This window comes from Apteryx mantelli, chromosome 5 (genome assembly GCF_036417845.1).
Source record: "Apteryx mantelli isolate bAptMan1 chromosome 5, bAptMan1.hap1, whole genome shotgun sequence".
Lineage (NCBI taxonomy): Eukaryota > Metazoa > Chordata > Aves > Apterygiformes > Apterygidae > Apteryx > Apteryx mantelli.
In genome coordinates this window covers 4,211,410-4,234,812 of record NC_089982.1, presented here as the reverse complement: position 1 = coordinate 4,234,812, position 23,403 = coordinate 4,211,410, and the positions used below count along the sequence as shown (strand labels likewise).

The following is a 23,403-nucleotide window of genomic DNA, read 5'->3' as shown; positions in this document are numbered from 1 at the left end:
CAAGTGATGCAGGAATCACCACAAAGAAGAAGAGTGGAGACAGTCTGGACCTTGCAGGAGAATGCACTCCTGGGAGACAGATATGATTATTGCTAAGGACAGTCTATTAACAGCTTTAAGATCATTTGATTAAGTTGAATGGGTATGGCTTTATAGATCCTGCAGCTTGACTACTTCACTGTGGAAACAGAAAAGCATTTACCTTGTACTTCAGCAGTTCTTTCACAGAATTCAGGCTTCTGGATCAACTTCACCTATTGCAAGCAGGTTTAAACCATTTTTGAATACAAATGCCTTCCTAGAACTGTCAGAACCTATCAAAGCTGGCAAGATCAAGAAACCCGAACTGGAGTTTTAATTGTTTCAATAGTTACCAATTTATTTTTATAAAAAATGGTAGCAATGTAGAATACAGCAATATTTTCTGGTTCCACACACGCAGGTTGTGAACATTCCAAGCAACGTGTACATTTTGGAAGGAGGCTAGACAAGAGAATTGACCAAAATGTTACTGAACGCGGGAAGGTTTTTAAAAAAGGTTAAAAATTAGGTATCAATAGTGTCTTCTTAATATTGCTTTCATTACTGAAGACTGGAAAAACACTTGACTTTACAGATAAGGTTAAAAATTAGGAAGGGGGGGAAAAAGAAAGGAAAAAAAAAAGAGGCTGCTACAACACTGCCATACAGTCAAAAAATCATACTTCAATATTTGCATACTTGATAGCAGCATTTTCCCACTGAACCATGTGAAACTACGGTAAGAAAACATCAAAGCAAAAATAAAAATAAAAAAAAAAATAGGCAGTTATCCATCAGTATTCAAAAACCTAGAATGAAGTCACTAAGTAGATGAACACTTACTGAGAATTAATCAATATCTACATTCTTAACTGTTTCCCATTCTGCTCCAATAAAAACGTCAACTCGAGTGTCAGCTTTGTGTATTCTATTTTTGGCCGATTGAGTTTTTCCAGTTCATAGTTCACTGCATGCTTGGAATAAAGAGGGTCATTATAAATCCTTCTACACAACGAACTTTAAGGAGACAGCTGAAAATAAAATGTACTACTTGTAAACACACAAAAAAATACAAGCTTTTTTTGTTTCAAGTGACCACTGGTGGTTCCAGATGGATTATCTTCGGTATCTACCTCTTTCACCTCTGTCTCTGTCCCGGTCACAAATCCTCTCTCTCTCTCTTTCCCGATCACGGCCTCTGTCACGTTCTCTGTCTCTTCTATTATCTCTAGGACGGTCCCGCTCCCGCTCTCGGTCCCTCTCGCGAGGCCTGCTTCTCCGACCGCTGACAACTGCTTGTGTGCGGCGAAGAAAATCGTCTACCCTCATGTCGTAGTCATGCTGTGATGAAAGGACAGCTCTGTTTATTTTCTTTCCCCGGTTAAAATCCCATCCCCACCCTTATCCACACGATTGGCTGTAACTTTGGGGAAAGTCCAGTATACATATATACAAAAAAAAAAAGGTCCAAAGTCCGCATTAATTGATAGCTGCAGCACAAATTTCTTCTTTCATCTTCAGGGCAGCACCATATATCTGTGCTTCCAACGCATGAAGTGGAAAATGTAGAGGTTGGGGGTCAAACACCAGATACCAGCAGGAGACCTGAAAGCTAAGCAGCCTTTAAGGCCAGCTAACAGAAATTATTTGTTTAAGGATCAGCCCTGGTTTTGATGCACCTGTTTAAGTTATAAAACTCAAACTTTTCTGCTGATAAAGAGAAAATAAGTTGCTGTGCGTAAGTGCAAGTGATGTTACAAGCACACCCTTATTCAAACTGGGCTTCAGCAGGAAAAGTTCACAGCCTGATGACCGGAAGCCATTTTGACCAAAAAATAACACCAAGCCCCTCAGTTTAAGAGAATGTCCTGGGAATTCTGCACTTCTACATCACCTGTAAGAGAGAGGCTTTTCGAAGATGCTAGAAGTCTCTAGTCAATCTAGAAGACTGATCTTTCAAAGGAAAACCAAACTGTGCTGTTAAGATCTGTACTTTCAAAAACAGCAAATCTTGGATTAGGCTACATATGTACCCAAATTTCCTCCCACTCCTGCTCTGGCCTGCAGACTTCTCTCCCCCTCTGCCTTTGTGGACACTTACTACTCGTTTGTCTCTGTATCTTGCTTCATGTGGTACAGGATGATGTCCTGAGTATGGAGGGTGAGCTTGAGGTGGAGGTGCATGGTGCTGATAGTAAGGGTGGTGTGGTGGCTGCTCCATACCTGGATACGGTGGCTACAAGAAAGTTACATGAAGTTTGTTGAATACTCCAAAACAAAAGTATGTACACAAAGCTTAGTGCTGGGAATTAAGAGGCAGAAGTTAGCTTTCATTCAAATGGAAAACATGACATCTAAACATAACCTTATCACAGCCTAGTGAATGCAAGGCAGAATATTCTTAAGAAGACTGCATGCTTTACTACTTCTCTACCAATGCTTATTTAGAAGTTGGACCAAAAAAAAAAACACCCCAAAGACACCTTCTTTCCCAAACTGCCTCAAAGTGATACTGTAAACAAGCTTTTGCTAATTAATTTTGCCTTTTTTCCCCTCTAAGATCTATGCATACAGGATGAGGTTTTTTGTCCAGACCAGCATGGTCTCACTAGAATGAGACTTTTCAATGCCATTTCCTATGGAAATATTCCTATTTTAAATGAACAAGGTTACTCTACAAGACAAGTAATTTGACAGAAGGCTACTAGATTATTATTATTATTATTAAACAAGACATCTCTTGGCTGTTTCTCTTCCACCTCCTTTATCAGCAAGTCCCTTCTTTCAGTTATTACCACAATATCTTTGCTTGCACTGTGGTTCAAAAATGAAGTAGGCAGGAGCGCTGGATTTTAGGATTACTTGAACAGCATGTAGAGTGGGGAAGAGGTGGAGAAATGATGGGAGGGTCTGGAGGGTTAGCTCTTTTTGAAAAACCATTTTCCTCCCAGTCTGACAATCTTGTTCATTACCTTGATTTATGATAAACAATAGTTTTGTTTTAGCTGAGAAGAATAAGAGGCTACAGCAGCACTTCCACATCTAGCAATGCCTTTTGCTCATTCACAGTGTACACAAGAATCAGAAGAGAGAGACTGCCATGTTCACTCCATGATTGCTAAGGAAACTCATTAGTTATCCAAAATCATGACCCTCAGGGTCCATGATTACAGGGAACATATAACCAAAATAACTAGTTACAATGAGTATTCCTCCCCACTGGACAACAAAACCACAGCTGAATGTAGGTACGAGTGCACTATCAGTTAACTTTCACGTACATAACAATATGTACATGTACTCATACATATACTCATCTGGCTGGGAAAAAATGCATTTCAGTGGAAGCTGCCATACAGCAAGACTTATTTGAATTATACTGTTCAGTACATTCTGCTACTTCCCTGCATGCTTCACTGCCATAGCCAAAAGCAAGCCCCTGCACAACACCTAGAGCATGCCAGCCCATCTCATGACCATCTGCAGCAAGTCCACCTCCTCTTTGATGCATTTGCTGTTTGAAAGAAAGCCAATTACTGTGAATATGTAGCTGAACACAAAATTGCATCACACCCTTTTGTGGGGGCTAAAGGAGGATTCTGCTATTTCCTCACAACTTTCAGTTTCTTGCAGGTTCGAACCAAGCCACATTCCTGCTGCCATACTGCATGCGAGAATGCTGGGCTACTGATGAGAGCAAAGTAAAGAAAACAAACAAACAACCCCCCAAAACAAAAAAACCCAAACTTGATATAAGTAGTCTTTCCTCCCCTACAAATTTGACATACATCGCAGCAAAGACGCATTTTAGCAAAAGGGAAGAGCTGAGTGCAGATCACACATAATAGGCACTTCTAGAGGGGAATGAAAAAGTTGTATTCTTTAGGGAAAGATGGAGTTTAACAAGACACAAACCATTCCTTGCCATGGTGGTGGTGGTCCCATGTTGTGGAACTCCCTCACGTAATCATTATAGGACTGAAATGAAAGACAGTAATATTAATATATGTGATGAGCGTTCTTTGGAAGTGCTGAAAGTTGAATACAAAAATGTCCCCCAAACCAGCATGCACTAACTTACCCCATTTAAAAATACATCTCGGCGAACTCCTGAAAATCGTCTGTTGGGAATAAAAAATTTGTAGAACTAAATCCAAGTTATCCATACAGACAAGCTACCAGGGCATAAAATGAATAGCATGAACACACCTTACCTGTCTACTTCAGGATACCTGGGATCCTTTATATACCCTGTTCGAACATCAAGCAGTATTAATCAAATTTACTATCTTATGATAACAGTCTATTAAAAAAATACTCATTAGAATCTACCTTTCATTTTGTGTCATACACCAAGTTTTATCTACCTGCCATTAGCTTCAGTTTCAAAAGAACTCTCAAAAACTCTCAATTTCCTTTTTTGCTATAAACAGTACAGAATACAGTACATCATAGTAACAAAATAAATAAATAAATAAATAAAAGGCACCCTTAGGAACTTGCACACAGTACAAACAGGGACTTGAATTTTATTCAAACAAGTTGTCTGGGAATGCCCACAAGCTTTGAAGATACTGTCCCCTGGCAGTCTGCACACAGCACTTACTACTTATTAACCACATATTCAGTGGGATGGTGTTAAACTAGGCAACTCTAAATCCAGCTTCCTAACAGGTTTTGCATACAAAATCATTTAGAAAATTAAAAATAAGGTAAAAACATCTGAAAAGGTCCCACAGGGCAATGAATTGTTACAATTATAGTAAATTGTTGGAAGTAAACCTTTAACAGCTCAGCAAAATGATGTAAAACACTAGGCGTGCTTCTGGTGCTAAAAAATAATGCTTTTGTACTCTGCTCTTTTTAAAATTTTGTCCTGTACTTTAAATAGTGGTTTTGGAAACCCACGGAGCAGCAACATTCTTTTTGTGTCAGAGAACACAGGCTTTGCTGTCAAGCAGGACACAGGTAAGTGCAGGTTCTTAAGAAAGATTTAGAAATCTACTACAGAAATAATGGAATATATATTTCTAACAGCAGTGAAGTAAGATTCAGTGGATTACAACTGACCACTTTCCTAATTCTTGCTTTCTGAAAAAGAAAAAAAACAGTGTAGCTGTTGCATTACCCTTGCATGCATTTTATTTCTGGAGAACAACTGAACTCCTCTTCCAAACCCATCATTAGACCCTCCTTGTAAAGTACAATGAAAACTCGCCCCAGGTTTGTTAATGTCAAGCTCTTAAAACAAAACAAAACAAAACCAAAAACCTCTGAAAACACAGCCAAATGTCTACTATCATCTCTAAACATGGCTTGCTAGTCAGGTAATCTCAGCTGACTTTCCTAGCTGGAAATTTCTGATAAACATTTCAATTTGAAGATTAGCGCGTTGACAAGTAGGTCAAGACAATTCTAGCGACTGGCAGGCATTTCAATTACCTATATTAACAAAGCACTTGAGAGGATCCACAATAGCGAAAGGCTGAAAAATTTACCCAACCTCTCTCAAATTTTACTTTTGCATTCATGAACACGTACTGAAAAAGAGGAAAACACTTGTGAATTGGTGCACACAAATCTTCATAGTAAGATATTAACCTGGTCTTTGGTGAAACTCAGGGGGATAGTCAATCCTTGGTTTCTTTCTGCTGTTATGAATATCATAATCTTCTGGTCGACGCCTACACAAATTAGATATTAGAGATTAAACAAGGTTGCTTGGAGCGTTCGTCACAGCAGAATACCTCACAGGAATAGCCTGAGCTGCCCGGGATCTGCATTTAATCATTCTGAATTTCACCTGCTTCAAAATATTCTAGACCTTTACATTTAAAGCTCAAATAACCAGAAATGATAGTCAGATTAAATACCTTTCACTGTAACTTTCTGGCTACAGAAGCTTTGGTAGTTAAGGAAGGACCTTACTGTACCTTAGTACCAAACAAAAAGTAAAAAATTTGTCTAAAATAAACTCAAACTTATGCTTTACCATTATACTTTCCGCATTACATTTTGAGTCAATCTATTAGACAAAAAAGATTTACATAACTAAATACAGTTAAAATAGACTGTAAAATGTAACATTATATTCAGCAGGCATGGACATTGCTAAATTTGCTAGCTATGGGGCAAAGAATTCTATAAAAGGTCTACTTCCAGAACATTTATAAATAAAACTGTGCATGCTTTGCAAACTTACTTCTCTCACTACAGCCTGTCTAAACTGGTAGCACAATAACATAACTTCTCATGATTTCTATTTTAAGCAATTTACCAGTAATGCATCAGTCCCTTTTACAAAAAGTTTAGGAACACTTAAGCTTCCTAATAATTAAAATAATTAGGACTCCTTTCTATACCAGAAGAGCTCTCTTTCAGAGCAGGCGGTATCTTTAAGAACTTCACTCTCACAGAGGAAGTTTGTTTATAAAACAGTTCCATTCCAGTTGCTGTTACACCTAATAAAGAACTGGAAACTGACTACTAGTTTCACTCCATCAAGATACATAAACATTAATGGGAGGCTCGAATGCTAATATCAAAGTGTTTTTAAACATTCAGCTACAAAACCACTTTTTCCCCCATCAGCAAGTATAATTCTTTATGACAAAGACATGAAATCGACACTTTCTTCAATCACTTAATTGCTGTGCAACTTGCTCAATGATTAACAAGCTCGTGGAGCTTTCCTTTTACTTTTATAAAGTCATTTCTCCATCCCCTTCCCAATTTCCATTTTTAAAGCCCACCATACCCAGTTACTAAGCTTTTTAAAATGAAAGCAGATTCTTTACTCTGAGCAAAAAGCCCAAAAAACAAAGCAGTTGCATCTACAGCAAAATCAGATCAAGAAAAATAAAAGCTGGTGTAAAGAATAAACATACCGCTTTCTTGTAGTTTTGAGAGTGCATTTACGACCGGTATAAAATATGATAGTAACAGTTCATATAGTAGTCCAACTACTGACTTTAAGCTGTAAGCCACATACATAAATGGAGGCCCTGGCAGGCTTGAGAAGGTGTGGTGGTGTTATATGTATAGTTTGCAGTCCATTGCAAAACCTTCACTTGTATATACTTTATTGCACTGGAAACCTCTTAGCTTAACTTCAAAAGCCATCTTGGTGTTCAGTCCTTTAAAGCCAAAAATAGGGGGGCGCTGCCAGGTTTCCTCCTACCTACTCGTTACAGTGTCCTTTTTTAAGCTCAAGGAAATGGGGACTCTTGTTGGGTATCTGTACCTACCACAGGACGTTTCCACAAAGAGGAAACTTAACCAAAGGTTTCAGCCCAAACCATACATCAGTCTGTATGCAAAGTGGCTACACAGGGAAAAGGTGTTTGGCAGAAGGGCTAATATCAGTTCTTTGCAAAGACTTCTCCAATTCTGTAACAAGTTATACCCCCTTTTTTCTGGATAATGATGTTAAGTTCATATAGCAGTGATCAATAACCATGTCGATCCTCTAAAAATACTTTAAAAGTCCACAGGTACTGCCAGCATCTGGAAAGGTTGTATATACAGACACAGCAACAGCCATTCTTTTTGGTTTGTTGCCGGGTCTCCAAGGGCCACTCGATCCCTTTTGGAAAGGGCCTACTGTTTGCAGAAGCTCAGCAAGATGTGTGAATTCAGTGGTTACATGTTAGAGAATATTTGGCAATGGGGTTAACACATCACGGTGACACAATTTGAAACAGTCCCAATAATGCTCCTCTTGAATATCAAAATAACTTAAATATTTTATCCTCAAAATGAGGCGGCATCTTCTGCAAAATTATAAGTGATCCTTATAAAAGTCCCATATTTGATAAGGCTTATCCAGAGACACACCTGAAAGAAAAGGCTTTTACAAGATATTAACACATTTTTGGCATATAAAGATTTCCTTCTCTCCATCTAGCCTGCTCATTATAAATCCAAGCTTACCTACAGCTAACATTACACGTTGCATTATCTCAATAAAGGATCTAGTCTAAACTAGACAGCACTTTAAGAGCTTTTTTCTGCAAAAGCAAAAGATCCCCATTTTCCTCTTGAAAAATGACAGACCGGGGGAACCATGTGAAATCCTCAATGAAGCCACAAACTTGTCCATGCAGCTTGATTTGAGGATTTTCTCTCTTCTTTATCGCAGGAAAAGCTTGGACGAATCACATTCCTCCATCACGTTATTCTGATACATGTGCCTATTATCAGTCCAAAGAACGTTTCTAACCTTCCCACGTCCCGAACAGGGTCTCGACGGGATGGGCGTCCTCTTGATCGGGGCTGTGAATGCATTCTTCTCTTGTGCCTCATTTTATGAATGACTTGATACAAGTCAATACTTTCATCAGGAGGGAACAGAAGACAAAGCTGGGTTCCACATTCCGGCTCAATTTCCTAGAATTAGTTAGAAGTTCAGTAGTGGTTTATAAACCAAAAGAAAAGAAAGTCTCCCCATTTACTTTGACAATATACATTAAAAAAAAAAAAGACACTTTGAAGAGCTTTCAGCATCACTAGAAACAGAGTAAAATACACTTACATTACCTTTCACTCTTTAGGGACTACTTAGTATTTTCATAAAATAATCCAACACTTGGGGCAACCATATCTTCCCATGAGACATACAGGCCACATCACTGCTTTGCTATAAAATCAGAGGACTGTTTTTAACCACAAAGAAAGTGATCACCTATTACAGAGAGAAAAGCGACACACGTAGGAAAAAAAATCCATTCTAGCTTCACATGTAAAGCCATGGCCTGATGAAGATGACCATTATCATTCAAAAATGAATTCTTCAGAGTATGACAGATCCATGAAAACACAAGCTCAAAGCTTGACAGCAGCCGAAAAAGGCAAATCAGGCATTCAGGATTATTATGAAAGGAACAGAGAATGAGCAAATCACTCTACCACACTGAAAGTCCACGTTCCACCCACACATTGAATACCAAGTGCAGTTCTGACTCCTTCCTCTCAAAGAAAAAAAAGAAAAAAAAAAAGGGGGGGAGTGGGGGGCGACAAGGATAGTGAAGCGTGTGGAACAATTCCTACAAGGAATGACTGAGTAGGTCAGGACTCTTCAGCCTAGAAAAGAAAGCAGTTTGTGGGGTATGGAGGAGAAATGGGGGCCATCAAATGAAGCCAACAGGAGACAGGTGCAAAACAATCCAAAGAGTTGCTTCTTCCGCACGGTGAGTAGCAGGCCTGGGGAACGCCTTACCAAAGGATGTTGTAGACACGAGAAGCTCACATGAGTTCTAAGGGAGACTGAACGAGTCCCCAGAAGAGAGGTCCACTGGGAGTTATGCAAAATGTAAATGGGCAAACCACAACCACTTTGACAAATAACCCGAATTGAATAGCTGGAAGCTGAGAGAACAAGCATCATGCAATGCAATGCTTGCCCTGTACCCAGTGGTACCGCAACTTTATAAAAACAAAAACACTGACTGCAGCTCTACAGTTAGATGGACAAAACATGTAAACATCTTTCCTTGGCCATTTAACAGAAACTAAGTTAACTGAAATCCTTTTTTATATCACACTAAATTTGAACAAGATAGAAAATTCAGTTTTACATCTGCTACCCAACACAGTGAAAGTGACTATGTGCTAAATAACTCAAGGAGTCTACATTTGCCATACACTATGGGCATTATGTAACTCCCATCTTGCCTTAGAAAAGCGGGGCCTATTAAATTATTTTAATCAAGGCTAGGTTACTTTAGATGACAGCAGCAATGTAATTGTACTCCGGCATGTCTGACAAGACAAAGAGCCACCTCACTTAAAGTGTATAGGTATATACCTTGCAACAGTAGAGCCCATGCCCTAAGGAACACAGTAGCTAAGAAAAACACAATGCAGAAGACAGTTGAGAACACCAGAATTAGTTTTAAAAAACAACGCTGTAGTGGTTTGGATGTCGTACAATGCAAGCCACATTACATTTGGATCCCCAAATATTACACAATTTTGCAGCATCAAATACAATTTATTGAAAAGATGACAACAAAACTGGCATTGTATTAACTAAGTGCCCTTGCCACCGGATTTTATAGGGAGGAACTGATCTAAAACATTCCCAATCTTCTGTATGTACAAAGCTGTAAGCAAGCACTGAAAATGGATTACTGGAGAGAAAAGGGGGGGGAAAAAAAAAAAAAGAACAAACCTGTCCATCGCGTCCAATCTTTACTGGCTTATGTTCATTCCAAGGATTGGTCAGGTGAGCAGATTTAGTGAAGGGTAATTCACGCCTAAATATGCAAGTGGCATCATTTATAGTTTTGTCTCCATTCTTTGTAAAAATATGCATACAATAGGATATTGCATACAGAATAACCTCATTAGGCTTTGCACTGACAGGACTCTGAACGAATAGTTTATGCATCAGTAACAGAAGAACTATAGATTGCATTTTGACTAATTCCAATATTAACTATCATAGTCCATACTATGACCTTTTATCTTATTAAAAGGAAAAAAAAAGTCTTTGTATAATATCAAGATTGTGCTCGCTTATTATTGTGCAAAGCTAAATCTGAATATGCTCACCAGTTTTCACATGAGGTGGTACCTGCGATAGCAACATCATTGAAATATGGGCACGTGCAACCTGATCTAACCTTTTGAAGCCAGCCCTGCTTTGAGCTGTAAATTGAAATCTGTGACTTCCAGAGGTCCTTCCTAACCTAGATTTTGCTATGAGTTGAAGCCTCACCTTTCCTGTTTTCATTTTTTGTCAGCACTAGTGCTTGTGTAACCATGCACTGAATTCAGAGGACTGACATAGCTTGTTTTCTTATGAGAGGCTTAAAATCTTTTCTTTAAGATATACTCAGTTAAATCAATGAAGTTACTGTTCATACACAATCTGTTATGTAAATATCAATAATATTTCGTAAATGACTTTAGAACAATAGCATTTTCTTTGTTTAGCCAGATTCTGATGCCTGACTGAAGACGGAACTGTCCTTTAAATCTTTTTCTGTTCTCCACAACTGTCCATCCAAGTGAGCAGCTGATTCTACTCAAAGACTTCAGAATACAGTTTTCTAATTTCAGTACAAAAGACCAGTGAAGGAATACAACAAAGTGTTAAAAATCTTTAAGTGACTTAATTGTCTACACAAGAAAACATTTGCTGTACCATATGTACAAGTATAGCACCGAGTCCCAAACTCGGTAACACAGGCGTAGAGATGCGAGAAGGATGGAGGGCAGCCCTCTGGTTGAACTGAGTTTTCAAAAGGATGCTGCCAGCACTCTTGAGCGAGTAATACATAGAAATGAGATTATAATGCCTCATTACTAAACAGCAATACAAATTAAATATTATTTACCTGCAAATCCAATCAATTTTGAAGACACCTCCCAACATTTTTGCATTCATTCCTGCAGGCAGCACCCAGTGTATAGGTGATCCTCCATGATGGGACTCTGAAGACAGCCTTGCAAATCCTAAAGGATTTCACGTGAATTGTAACAAAGATGCAACAGAAAAGCTACTGCACATAAAAGCTCACTTTCACTTACCTTGATAGAAGCTCAGTTACACTTACCTTGGAATTTGCCACTCTCTCTTACAGAAAATATCAAAATAACACTCCTCGCTGATCTAAATGCAGCATTAAGCTTCTTTTCATTGACTGGAAGCGTTGACCATACTCCCTAAAACAAAACAGCCCGCCCCATAACAAAATATAAGAGTTAATCCAAGTGATTTAGCTAACAGAAGACTTCAGGTATGTACTTGAGGCAGGAAAAACAAGAGCAAAATAGTGTTCTGAGATAAAACATCACAGGTAGCTGAAATGGAGAGAAACATGTATTGCTGAACTCAGTTCCTTCAGAAAAATACTTTTTAGCCTGGCCCATGATAAAATTGTTAAACATTGGCTTTTCAATCTTTTCTGAACACTGCAGATACATTTAGATCACCTGTAAGGCTTTATTTGTAATTACGATGGAAAAAAAATAAGAAAACCTTGACCTTTAGTATTTTTAAGCTGTGTGACTTTGGGAGTTGATCATTACATAAAAACAAAAACAAAGTAGGAAAACACAGAAGTATCTGTGCAGGAGGACAGGTAGGTAACACTAAATAACCCTGTTGATATGACAGGCTAGTAGAGAGCTTACAAAATTTCTAACTCTTTTAGTGGATGGACAGAAATATGAAAGACACCAGAGCAACATTTTAAATTGGCAAGACAGCTCCAAGCAGTTTTTTCCAGCCTCCCCAAACCCCATCTGCTAATTCATACCTTTTCCCTTTTGCCAGACATTTGTGCAGCCATGCACCAAAAAAACCCCCCAAAAACCCAAAAACAAAAAAACAACCTTCAGAGACAGAGGTACCAATTTAGCTACAGAATAACCAGTCTGTTGCATTACTTTTCAGCAAGATCAGCTCCACAGTCCATTTCCCTGGGCAACCTGGGAGGAGGAGCTTAGGCTGGTTTAATATGCTTGAACTTCAGCCTCAGAATATGATCTGGCAGCAAGCTGCTACCAAAGGTGCTGTTCTCCCCACTTGCCTTTCTCCTTAAGACATTCTTCACACACTACTCCGTGTCCAGACTACTGCTTGTTTGACCCTTTGAAAACCCAGTTCACTGGAGTTGAGTCACCAGAGAACTATCCTTTACCCCACTGTTATTAGCTTTCCACCAGATTTATATTGCTTTAGGCTGTTTGCAAAGCCACACTGCGAGTTAGAGCAATTTTTATGTTGGCTCCAGCTCAAGAGCCAGTTTCATTTCCAGAAACTGCAGTGGCAAAGCACTGATGTCCACACACACAGACACAAAGCAACCACTCCAACAGCTTTAGGTACTAGTATGCTGTTGCTGCCCAAAGCGCAGAGGAGACGGAACGGATATTCTCCCATAAACAGCTAAACTGAGCATCAGTCAGCTTCACTACACAGACCAGACTCAAAATGGAGGGGGGGGGGGGGGAAAACTGTCCAGGAAGTTACATTTTAAGATTAATGGGTTTAATGTTATTCTATTTTAGAAGAGTTTCCTGAATAGAATCTTCTGCTCCATGCATATTGTGTAACAGTAAATCAGTTTTTTTCCCTCCATATCCTCTTCCAAACACTTAGCATTCAAATACAAAACAGCAAAAGTGGCTTGGTGCCATTTCTCAGCAGCTGAACTCTAGTGCACTGGAATCCCTTGCAAGTAATTCCCTTGCACTAGCTCTACCATGCATACATTTCTGCAATAAGGGTTCGGATCCTGGAACCAACTGAAAAATTATTTTTACAGCATCAGATCTTAGCCAAACCCACCTTCTGAACCTGCTCACAGCACAGTGAGATGAAGACAGGTGCTGATGAAAGGGAGAAAATGCAACCATGGCATACCCAATGTAGGTTGGTTTAGGATGCTATCAAACTGACCTTGAAGAAGGCAGGGGGAAGATGGCTCAAGTAACTCTGAGAACTGCCTTCCAGACAGTACATCCATACAGAGCCTAGTGAGTGGTTGGGGATGCAACACCCTTACTACCTTTGAGGATTTGGTGGATGACACAGAGGTTAAATAATTCTGCACCCTTTCAAGCGTACTTCCATAGCACAACAGAATTTAGCCGCCACAGGGAAGATGGAAGCTCTAGGGCAACTGATGGATACTGACAGAACAACAGTTTTAATACCATGTTGTCAAAATCTAACCGAGGAAGCCCAGAGAAACAAACCCTATGCTCCAACAAGGAATACATATATATGATCTCACAGAATTTCCTTACTTAGAGGAGCAGTGATCATGACGATACATCAACCTTCTGAACAGTGCTCCTGCCAGAGGCATCTAAACAACGCTGTGGCTGCGGCAAAGTTCATGAAAAGTCAATCAGTTCGCTATACTTGAGCCAATCCAATGGCTCAGTGTCACCAAGTGGAGGTGATCCCGCATTGCTTCCCATACTCTCGCTGCTTATCCTCTATCAGTTACGGTACTCATCTGATCATGGAGGAAGATTTAACACTAAAAGTGCAAATTCCAAAGGAAAACAGCCAAGGCACTGAAACGCAAAGCTCCCCCAACTCAGCGGAACCAGCAAACTTATGTGCTGAACATATACAAGACTACTGCTTGCCCTAAGGCAGATTTTGGTAGTACAGTTCTTATAGTAACTTCTGACAAGCTGTAAAAACTTTTTTAAAAAAAAGGCATGAGATCATATTTTAGAATTTCTGAATAAACATGCAAATTGTTTCTTTATTACAACAGCCCATTCTACTTTTTTTCAAAAACTAGGACTCAGTCTTGCTTAACAAAAAATGGAAACATTGTATACATTCACTGTATTTTGCAACTGCTTCTGGATACATCTTCAAGTGATCACTTTTACAAAAAAGTGTTAGATACAGTCATATTCAGAAGCAAGCATCAGGCTAAGCACCTCAGAGATTCCACGGGCACAGGAAGAGAAGAATCACTTTCAAATAGCAGTAAGTTGCTTGAATCAGCTCTGATGCTATCCACTGCCAACTGTTCCCTCAAGAGTTTCAGTGGCAGATTAAACTCCAGTCTTAGCTTAAGCTTATGTCTTTTTGTCTATTAAGCTTAAGTCTTAGCTTATGGCTTAAGCTCCCTTTTTAAGCGTAGTCTGCCAAGATACAGGATTGATGGTCTAGAAACTTCTCTACATTATAATGGAAGCCAAGTAGCCAGCGTTAAAGAATCGAGGAGCAGTAATTACTTCATACTCGCCTCTGCCAAGATCTGAATGATAAAGACTGTATATACCAGTACATTTTTCTATAGTGAGCTGTGTGTGAAAACAGTCAAAGTAATCAGTTTGAAGAAAATTTAACATACCTTAGCTTTAGCAAGCGACACATTTTCATGGTTATTACTCTTGATGAGAAAAAATCTTGCATCTTGGAGAACGTATTTAAGTTTACTTGTTTGGTCTGAAAAAACAAAGCATCAAATAAGCTAAAATATAAATATTTACATTTTTTAAAAACTTCATTGTGAGTGCAGATAGTTGGTTTCTTCAAAATATACTGTATCCCACCCAGTTCCTACCTATATATCAAGACAGTCAGCCACCCAAAAACTTGAAACTTGAAGTCTAGGTTGTAGAGCACAGAATGCCAAGCTTTAAAGGAGTAAGGGAAACCAAACCAAAACTAAAACTTCAGTACTTAAGAAAGAAAAGAAAAAAAAGAAAAAAGAAAAGAAAAGAAAAAAAGAAAAGCACGATTCAGTGATGTTCCGATATACAGGATTTGTATCCTTGCTTAAGAATCTTTGGATAAACACTGGGAAACATTTGTATCAACAGGAGTCCTCCAAAACAATATTCTGAGACATTCCTTTTTTAAAATGCAAGCATCTTATTTTTTGCTTTGCTGCTTCCACAAGGAGCAAAATAGCAGAACTTTTTGCATCTCACCCTCAAAACATGCAAAATTGCTATGTTATGCTCATAACAATAAAGTGTTCAAACTGAATTATATCGGAACATTACTACTTAGACATAATTTAATGAACAGAGACAATGGCTTGTTATGGGGCATGCATTAAAAATTCAAATTTAAATGATACCTTTTTGGACAGCACGAACGGAAGATGATAATTTCTCATGCTTCTTTTCTGAACCTGTGTTTAGCCAAAGTACATTTGTTCAGATTGAGCCTTAATAGAGATAATATACAATTTCTACAGCCTTGTCACATACAATTTTCATTCATGACAAATTATGCTTTCTGGCGCGCACCCACACACACAAAAAATACTGTTCAATGTGCACGAGTGTTTTGCTTTATTTTTCATTTTTGGGTAGTTTGGTTTGGGTTTGTTTTTTAAAATAGTATTTGAACAGTTTCCTACTCAGAAAACTAGTCACTGAATCATCATCTTCCAAGTTTAAAACAAAAAAAGTGAAAATTCCACTTAAGCAACAGAATAGCATTAAAGTAACAAGAAAGCCTACTTCCCCCCAAAGGTATCCACACACAACATGCCAGAAGTCAATACCAAATTATATCAAGCTACATACCCCATAAACTTCTACAGCCAGTTACATTTATTTTAGTTTTCACAGTAAGATTTGATGCAAGTCAGGACAAGAAGCAGTAAAAGGAAAGAATACCTGCATATGATTCTGATGCTGAACTTCCACTTCTGTCAAAAACAATTGGAGAGATACCTCTGGCTCTCTTCCTCTCCTTCTTTTTCTCATCTAAACCCCCCCCAAACAAATAACAGCAGGATTGTAAAGATCAAGTGGCAGACAAAATTCAGATAACAAGTACTGAGACCGGCAAATAATATCTGTAATGATGAAGTTAGCATTTGGCTTGCACATGAAAATCCTGGTTGCTGTCCATAATGCTCCTCCCAACATACCATGCACAAAAGAAGAAAACACTAATTACTCAAACTTTTCATGCACGAAAGGAAGACAAATATCACACATCTAAAAATTCCATGCAAAGGTTAGGGACAGAATTAATTTACAAGGTCTTTTAAGTAAGGGCTTTTTAGTTCTCTCCAGCCTTTAGCCAAATTTGCAACACACACAGCACCAGCTGTGTTGTGATAGTGACACTGTCTCTTGTTTGCTCAAAGCTCAATAAAATGGCAAGAGGTATGAAAACAAAACACTGTAGCACATAGGCAATTATTTCCACTCTCAGAAGAGTTACATTGTACTGCAGAGCTTTTTAGAATAATTATTACAGCTTCACTTGTCTTAAATTACACCTTCCTGTTCTCTATTTTCAGATAGCAGAGCTTAGCCAAAAGACTGGTGTTAAGTTATACAGGAGGACCACCTATGCAGACCTCAGACAAGGCAGCTATGCAAGAGGAATCTTAACAGGGCTGTAAGCCTTTCTCTTATCAAATAAAACTATATCACATTAAACTCTCCAGTGTGTCCTAATTATATTACAGAGATCACCTTTTTCAAGACTCACTTAATCCAAACACTTTATGTCTGCTTATACAAAGAGAACTAAGGGGGAAAATTTGAGCTATCATGCAAAGAAAGGCGTTTGCCATGAATTTGAAATTTTCTGAACAATGCAGTTCAATGACATTAACATTTCATTTCTGTAAGTCAGGACCAGTTATAACAGACAACTGCGAAGCAACTGTTTCTTGTTTCTGCTTAAAGCATTTTTCTGGTTTTAAGCTCATCTTAATAGCTAATCATTTCAACCTAGGTTTTGACTTCTGATGCTGAAAACAGCCAGTATTTAAGGCTCAACTATTTAATATAATCCCTTCTTCAGGGAGCTAGTGCTTTTTCTTGCACCACCCTACCTAACCATTCATCTAGATGAATATAGACTAGCTTACCACCAGCTTAAAGTGAATTGTATAGGAAACTAAGCCATGAGATGCATAAGGAAATATTAACTCTAATGTTTTAAAGCATTAAACAACAAAGTTGAATCAATCACGCACTATGAACCTTCAGCATGGAACTCCTGAAATCCACACACCTTGATGTAAAAGGACACCACTTCCCAGTATAACTTTCCCTTGCCTGTTGATATTTCATTTTACATCTTACTTGTGATTCCAAAGGTTAGTTTTGACATTGGTCCTGAAGTAATATTTGTAAAAGCAACCCAACTTTTAGTGGCAAGGTATTTCAAATTAGCATGCTAAAAGTTACCTACCTGATGCCTCTGAACCGGAACCAGATCTGACTGACCCATCTGTGAAAGATGCGGATTCAGAATCAGAATCACTGGCTTCACTTCGTGTGTCATAGTCATTTCCTTCCTTCTGATCCCGCTCATCCTGTTCATACTCTTCTTCGTCCTCCTCCCCGTCTTCTTCCACTTCTTCATCCTCCTCCCCTTCATCATCTTCCTCCTCCTCCATTCCTTCCTCCTCATTCTCTGTATTGCCTTGTTCAGAGGAGCCACTACTGCCAGTCTCATGATCTGAGCAATACTCCTCAGAATTTACCTCTTCTTTGGAAGAATGGCTGGATCTGCTTGGTCGTCTATCCATATCATGCCTGATTCTCTGATGTTTAAAAAAAAAGTGAATCAGCAGTCATATAACATTGTCAGGATGCACACACAGTCCTAAGAGAATGTGCCTTATAAAAGTCTCATATAAGTGTTTTATTTATAAGGCAGCAAGAACATTTACTACCTCTGAACCATCTGGTGTGGAAGACTTTGCCCTTCTGTCAATATCCCTCTTCCGCATGCAAGTTTTTTCTGGTTGTCCTTTATAAGGTTCCCTGGAACTGCTTGACATGCGCGTCTTTCGATCACCATCTGGACGCTTGTTTCTATCCGACCTCTGATATTCCTCATTCTTGTATTCTGATACTGGCTTTCCTTTCGTACTCACTATTCTCTTGTTATTGCTAACTGATGAACTAGGTGGCTTTGGCATCATTTGCCTTGAAGAATGCACAGAAGGTTTTTGTCTTTTGCTTTCAGCATTTTCCATCCTGTCACTTTTTCTTTTTGATCCTTAAATAAAAAGAGACACCAAGTTCAATGTTATTTTGTATATCAAACTGAAAACTGTGCAGAAATGCCTACTTTCTCTAGATTTGGTAATTCCCCCATCAAAGTCAAAGGTAGCATCTTCCGGTTTTAAGCTTCACCTTAGTGTGTTTTTTTCTATAACGACACCCAAAACTGCTCATTAGGAACAACTGACATTCTGAAATGAATACGATTTTAAAATAGCAATCAATTTTTTAGGCTTTGATAGGCTTTAACGCTTTGCAGATTTAATATATGGGAACATTAATTCCAATGCTTAAGGGATTAGCCTAAAGTGAAATTACCAATGAGCTGGAACCAGACTTTGAAACCCTCTTGTTCCCTTTCTGTTTCACTTCATTGAACTGAAAAGTACAGTATTTTTCTAACAGAAATACATTCACAAAAAGCCAAACTCAGCAGCTCCTTTTGAGACAAAAGGAAACCAAATTAAATGTTTGCTCAGAAAGTCAGGTGAAAAAGCAGATGCTCATGAAAGAAAGATTTTCAGAACTCTTTCCTTCTGTGATTCAGGCTGTAAGAGCTGTTACTTCAAGAACTTTAATCTTGTTAATACAGATGTTTTTACTGCCTACTTTCCTGTAGGACCTTCACTACCAAAGTCACCTACCCTTTTTCTCACTTTTATCTTGCTCACTATCAGGGTTATACAACTCATCATCTTGGTCAGGAGCATCAGTCAAAATGTCATCCAGAACATTCAGTTCACCATCTGAAAACAAAATACTTAAGTTAAAAAACACTATAAATAGTCTGAAGATGCCAACAACAGTACAATTAGTATTTACAAACTAGAAAATTTCCCTTAAGTTTATCAATCTGCCACACTGCGAAAATTAAAGCCTTCTTGACTTTTTTCCACAACCAAAAGGATCAATCAAAGCCAACAGAAGTAGTAAAATATGTTACAGGATGCCCTTAGGCCTCTAAATAAGGTCTGAGCTGACTCTCATGTCACGCAAGCTTTGCAGAAAAGTTGACCTACAAATGAACGGCTTAAAGAAAAAGCCTGTACAAAATTAGAAAAAAAGGAGAGGGGGAGGTAGCCTGAATGCCACAAACAGAGAGGAGGGACCTCTGTCCTCAAAATCCTGATGAAGAACTTGCACCTCAAATTATTTCACCTCCTCTCCCACTATTTTTGTTGTTGTTGCTGTATTAGAAGGGGGAATTTTGTGGTTCACCTACAAGGAGAGAAAACACAACAGGGCAAAGTATGGTAATAGCAAAATCATAAGCCATGGCGCTCAACTGAAGAGGTGGAAAGAGGTACCTATGTGCTGCATAATTAATTCTGAATTGCTCTGAAAAAAAGCTAAAACTCATTCACCCTGATCAAAAGGCATCAAAAGTTTAAGGACATTAATGCTTAGAGAAGCTAAATGACCACACTTGGTCACACAGCTTTTTAAACTTGTCACTGTTTCCAACTGTGCTTCACTTTGATTGAAACCCATGGGAATATGTAGCGATTCTGGTAGATGAGGGTTTCATCAGATATAAAACTGCAGATCTATATTCCAGGTGCTTTCAAAATGAGAGTGGACTAAGCATAAACATGCAAACGGACAAATAATAGAAAAGGTATTAATTTCAGAATTTCACACTACTTCTCCTAAACTCTGGAATTCTTAGCTCTTTCACCCTATATTACTATCAGTGATTATGCTTTCTGCATTTACTCATTTCAAGGAAAGCAGAGCAAACTCCAAGGATTCAGCTAGTTGACAACATCTGTAAAAGATGCATTGCACAACATTATGAAGCAGCATGTAAGGACTTCTGTGCTGGATGAAATCAGGGGTAAAGCAGCAAAAAAAATCCTCTGAATTTGGCAACCTGACTATCTCAAAATCCTGAACAGAAGTTTTATACCATGGTATTAAAGAAAGACAATTCCCCCTTTCCAGAAAGAAAAGTTAACATAATTATTTTATCTCTGCGATATACATCTGAATACAAGTTCAACATAGTGTGCTAGCTTCCCTGCTGGCATTTCTCTGCATTTTCTGTGGCAGAGGAATGTAGAAGTTGTCATAAAACTGCACAATTACTGTATTTAACGCAAAGGAAGTGGTGTGGAGAGGTGGACTGAGCCTTTCTCTGGCAGCTTGCCATTAGAGGACATTTAAATACAACACGAAGCTGCATCATCATTCTCTTGGGAGCAGATTTTTACATTTGTTGATACCTATATCCCCAGCAAATATTTGTGCTGCTATTGAGGAGAGATGTGACAGCCAGATTCCTGGCTGTGCAACTGCTAAATATCTGCTGTAATCCCATGGCTTGAATTGTGCTTCCCCATAGAAGACCAGGCAAGTTCACATAAAAGATTTTGTTAATGGAGACCATGAAAAAGAGGTGTACTATTCAATATATCACCCATATCAGACCACAAACATTGAACCTCAGGCTTGTTCCGCTTTTGGTGAGGCAACAGCATACTCCAGCAAACTACATTTACCTCAGCTACTGCAGTAGCATTCAGAGGTGTTAAAAGATTGAGGTATCAGCTGAATCAGAAATAAATGAGAAGGTAATGAAAATTTAATGGAGGAAGCAAGTTTGATATAGACTCTCTGAAGAATCCCTTCAGTGTTAGATTTATAGTTGGAACCTTAAACAAGTATTCAAAGGAAAGAAGCAGAAGGGATTCCCCTCCCCCCCATAAATGTATACATCTGACCCCTAAGAAATTGCCAGACCTATTTAACAGCCTGCTGACATAAAAAAGGCAGTCTGACCACAGGGTTCTCTTCTCCTCAACTAACTTCCGTGAGGTAGTTCCACTAACTGAACTGTCACTGTTAGTGCTCAACCTAATTAGCAAGATAAATTGGCTCAGAGAGGGCATGATAAGCATCAGGAAAAGCACAAAAAAGGGAGCTCGAAAGGGGTAGAGGGACAGATTTCTTACAGTTCATGACTGCAAAAGGAGAAAGGTCCAAATGGGTATCTCTCCGATTTCAATACAGACATTCCCAACTGTGCCCTCCTGAAACACATCTTGTGTTGACTCCAGGGTGTGTTGGACTCTTCCATGAACAATTTTAACTCACCTGAAACAGCAAAAAAGTAACCCAGGGAAGGTTTTTTTCTCTGCTGGCCATGAGAGTTAAATCTGCTCAAGGAAGGGTCCAAACATGCATCTGAGTTGGCAAAAGAGAGGGTATAAGATCAGGAGACTTAAAGCAGAAATGATAAGCAAGATTTATTTCCAGTTTCCCAAAGTAGTGAAATAGCATTTGTCTTCTGGAAGGAGCAAAGAAACAATATCACATTTACAGTAGAGACAAGTTCAGTTACAAATGAAAGTGCATTAACAGCTGCTAATGAGTAATAATCAGACCTCCCATAGGGGAGAAAATTAAAAGCAGATTAAAACACAAAACATAAAAATGTTTCTTGGTTGCTACCCTTGTCGTGACCATTATCAGTGATTAAAAAAAAAATAATAAAAAAACAAACAAAAAACCCCCAAACTAACCTGGATAAATTGCAATATGAAAACGAATTTACAGAAGGCAGTAGTAAATATTTCAATTTCACTGCTTCCAGTGGAAGCTCAAGCCTATTTGAATACAACCCAGTCATAGCATAACCCACAATTCTTACGAAAATAATGCTAAGAATCAAAAATCAGAAGTCATTTTACTCATTAGCGCTAATAAAATAAATTGGGAATTTTTAACATGATCTAATTTCACAATGAATATTAGACATAGCAAACTTTTATCACTCTGAACAAAAGACATTTCACGGTACCTATCCTACAAGAAGTCCTCCATGAAATGCATCCCATGGAAATCCTAAACAATGTAAGCCAACCCATACCATCAGAGTGATCCTTTACCTTTATTCTAGTTAATAATAGCAATGTAACCTGCTAACTATAACTAATTACATTACTAACCACCAAACAGCAATCTTCCACAGTTAAACTATGTTTTTATTTCTTAAAAATTTGATTAGCGAAGACTGACTTATAGAAATAATTTTCTCACAGAAAACATATGCATCATGTCAGCTTCTGCATACCATGACAATTAGGAGTGTTCTGAATACACGTTACCCTGGAAATGTTCAATTCTCTTATTTCAAGCATATTTACTCAGAGTGCCCAGTAAGCATAACTGAGTCTGGGCAAGACAGCAAAACGGAGCAGAAAGTACCACAAAATACTGCAATGCAAGCTTCCCATTGCAAAAGTTATAGACCATATTCCTTCATGGAAAATCCTATTAAGAAAAAAAAATGAATGACTAGCTATCCAAGGAAAAAAAAGGAAAAGTTGATGTTTTCTGTTAAAAAACAAGCAACAGAAAATGATCGCCTATACTGAAAAACTTACTGCCCGTGCAAGTGGGCAATTCGCGACCCACTGCTCGAGTCACCTTGCCCTCAGCGCGCCGCCGCCGGGCACCGACCGCATCTCTTAGCGCACCGGGGGAGCGTTTCCCCACACGCAGCGCCCCAGCAGGCGCCGAGGGGCCCCGGCAGGTCCAGCGGCTGCCGAAATCGCCCGCAGCGGGCGCCTCCCGCCCCCGCCGCCCCTTCGCTCTCCTCACGGACGGCCCCCAGGGCGAAGGCCCAGCGCCCACAGCCGCGCAGGCCGCGGGGAGGGGCAGGGGGCCGGGCGGCGGGATGCCTCCCCCGCGCGAGCCGGCTCCCGTCGCCAGGCCCCAGACACCGCCCGCGGCCCCACCGCCGGGTACCTTTCTCCTCCCGGCTGTCCGCCGCCATCCCGCCGCCGCCGCCGCGACGCGCCGAGCGCCTAAGATGGAGGCCGGCTCTTCCTGCGCGGAACGAGTCCCCCTTCCCACAATGCACCACTTTGTTTACGCTCCGCGCGTCACAGCGCTGTG

The 23,403-nt window shown here is 39.3% G+C and overlaps 1 protein-coding gene across 4 annotated transcripts; it reads right to left on the bottom strand.

Moving 5' to 3' along the window:
• Positions 1-352: 352 nt before the first annotated feature.
• Positions 353-23,372, bottom strand: YTHDC1 (YTH N6-methyladenosine RNA binding protein C1). 4 transcript variants are annotated; one of them, XM_067297320.1, is made up of 18 exons: positions 23,254-23,372; positions 21,598-21,687; positions 19,146-19,247; positions 18,168-18,496; positions 17,681-18,035; positions 16,141-16,230; positions 15,594-15,647; positions 14,859-14,953; positions 11,583-11,691; positions 11,364-11,481; positions 10,193-10,277; positions 8,243-8,409; positions 5,623-5,705; positions 4,236-4,272; positions 4,103-4,142; positions 3,937-3,999; positions 2,123-2,257; positions 353-1,362 (listed from the first exon to the last, which is right to left on the bottom strand). In XM_067297320.1, exons 1-18 carry the CDS (start codon positions 23,279-23,281, stop codon positions 1,138-1,140), a joined length of 2,205 nt encoding a protein of 734 aa, XP_067153421.1. In that variant the 5' UTR covers positions 23,282-23,372; the 3' UTR covers positions 353-1,137. The 4 variants fall into 4 exon arrangements, with proteins under 4 accessions (XP_067153421.1, XP_067153422.1, XP_067153423.1 ...); XM_067297321.1 differs by lacking the exon at positions 15,594-15,647; XM_067297322.1 differs by lacking the exon at positions 21,598-21,687.
• Positions 23,373-23,403: the final 31 nt, after the last annotated feature.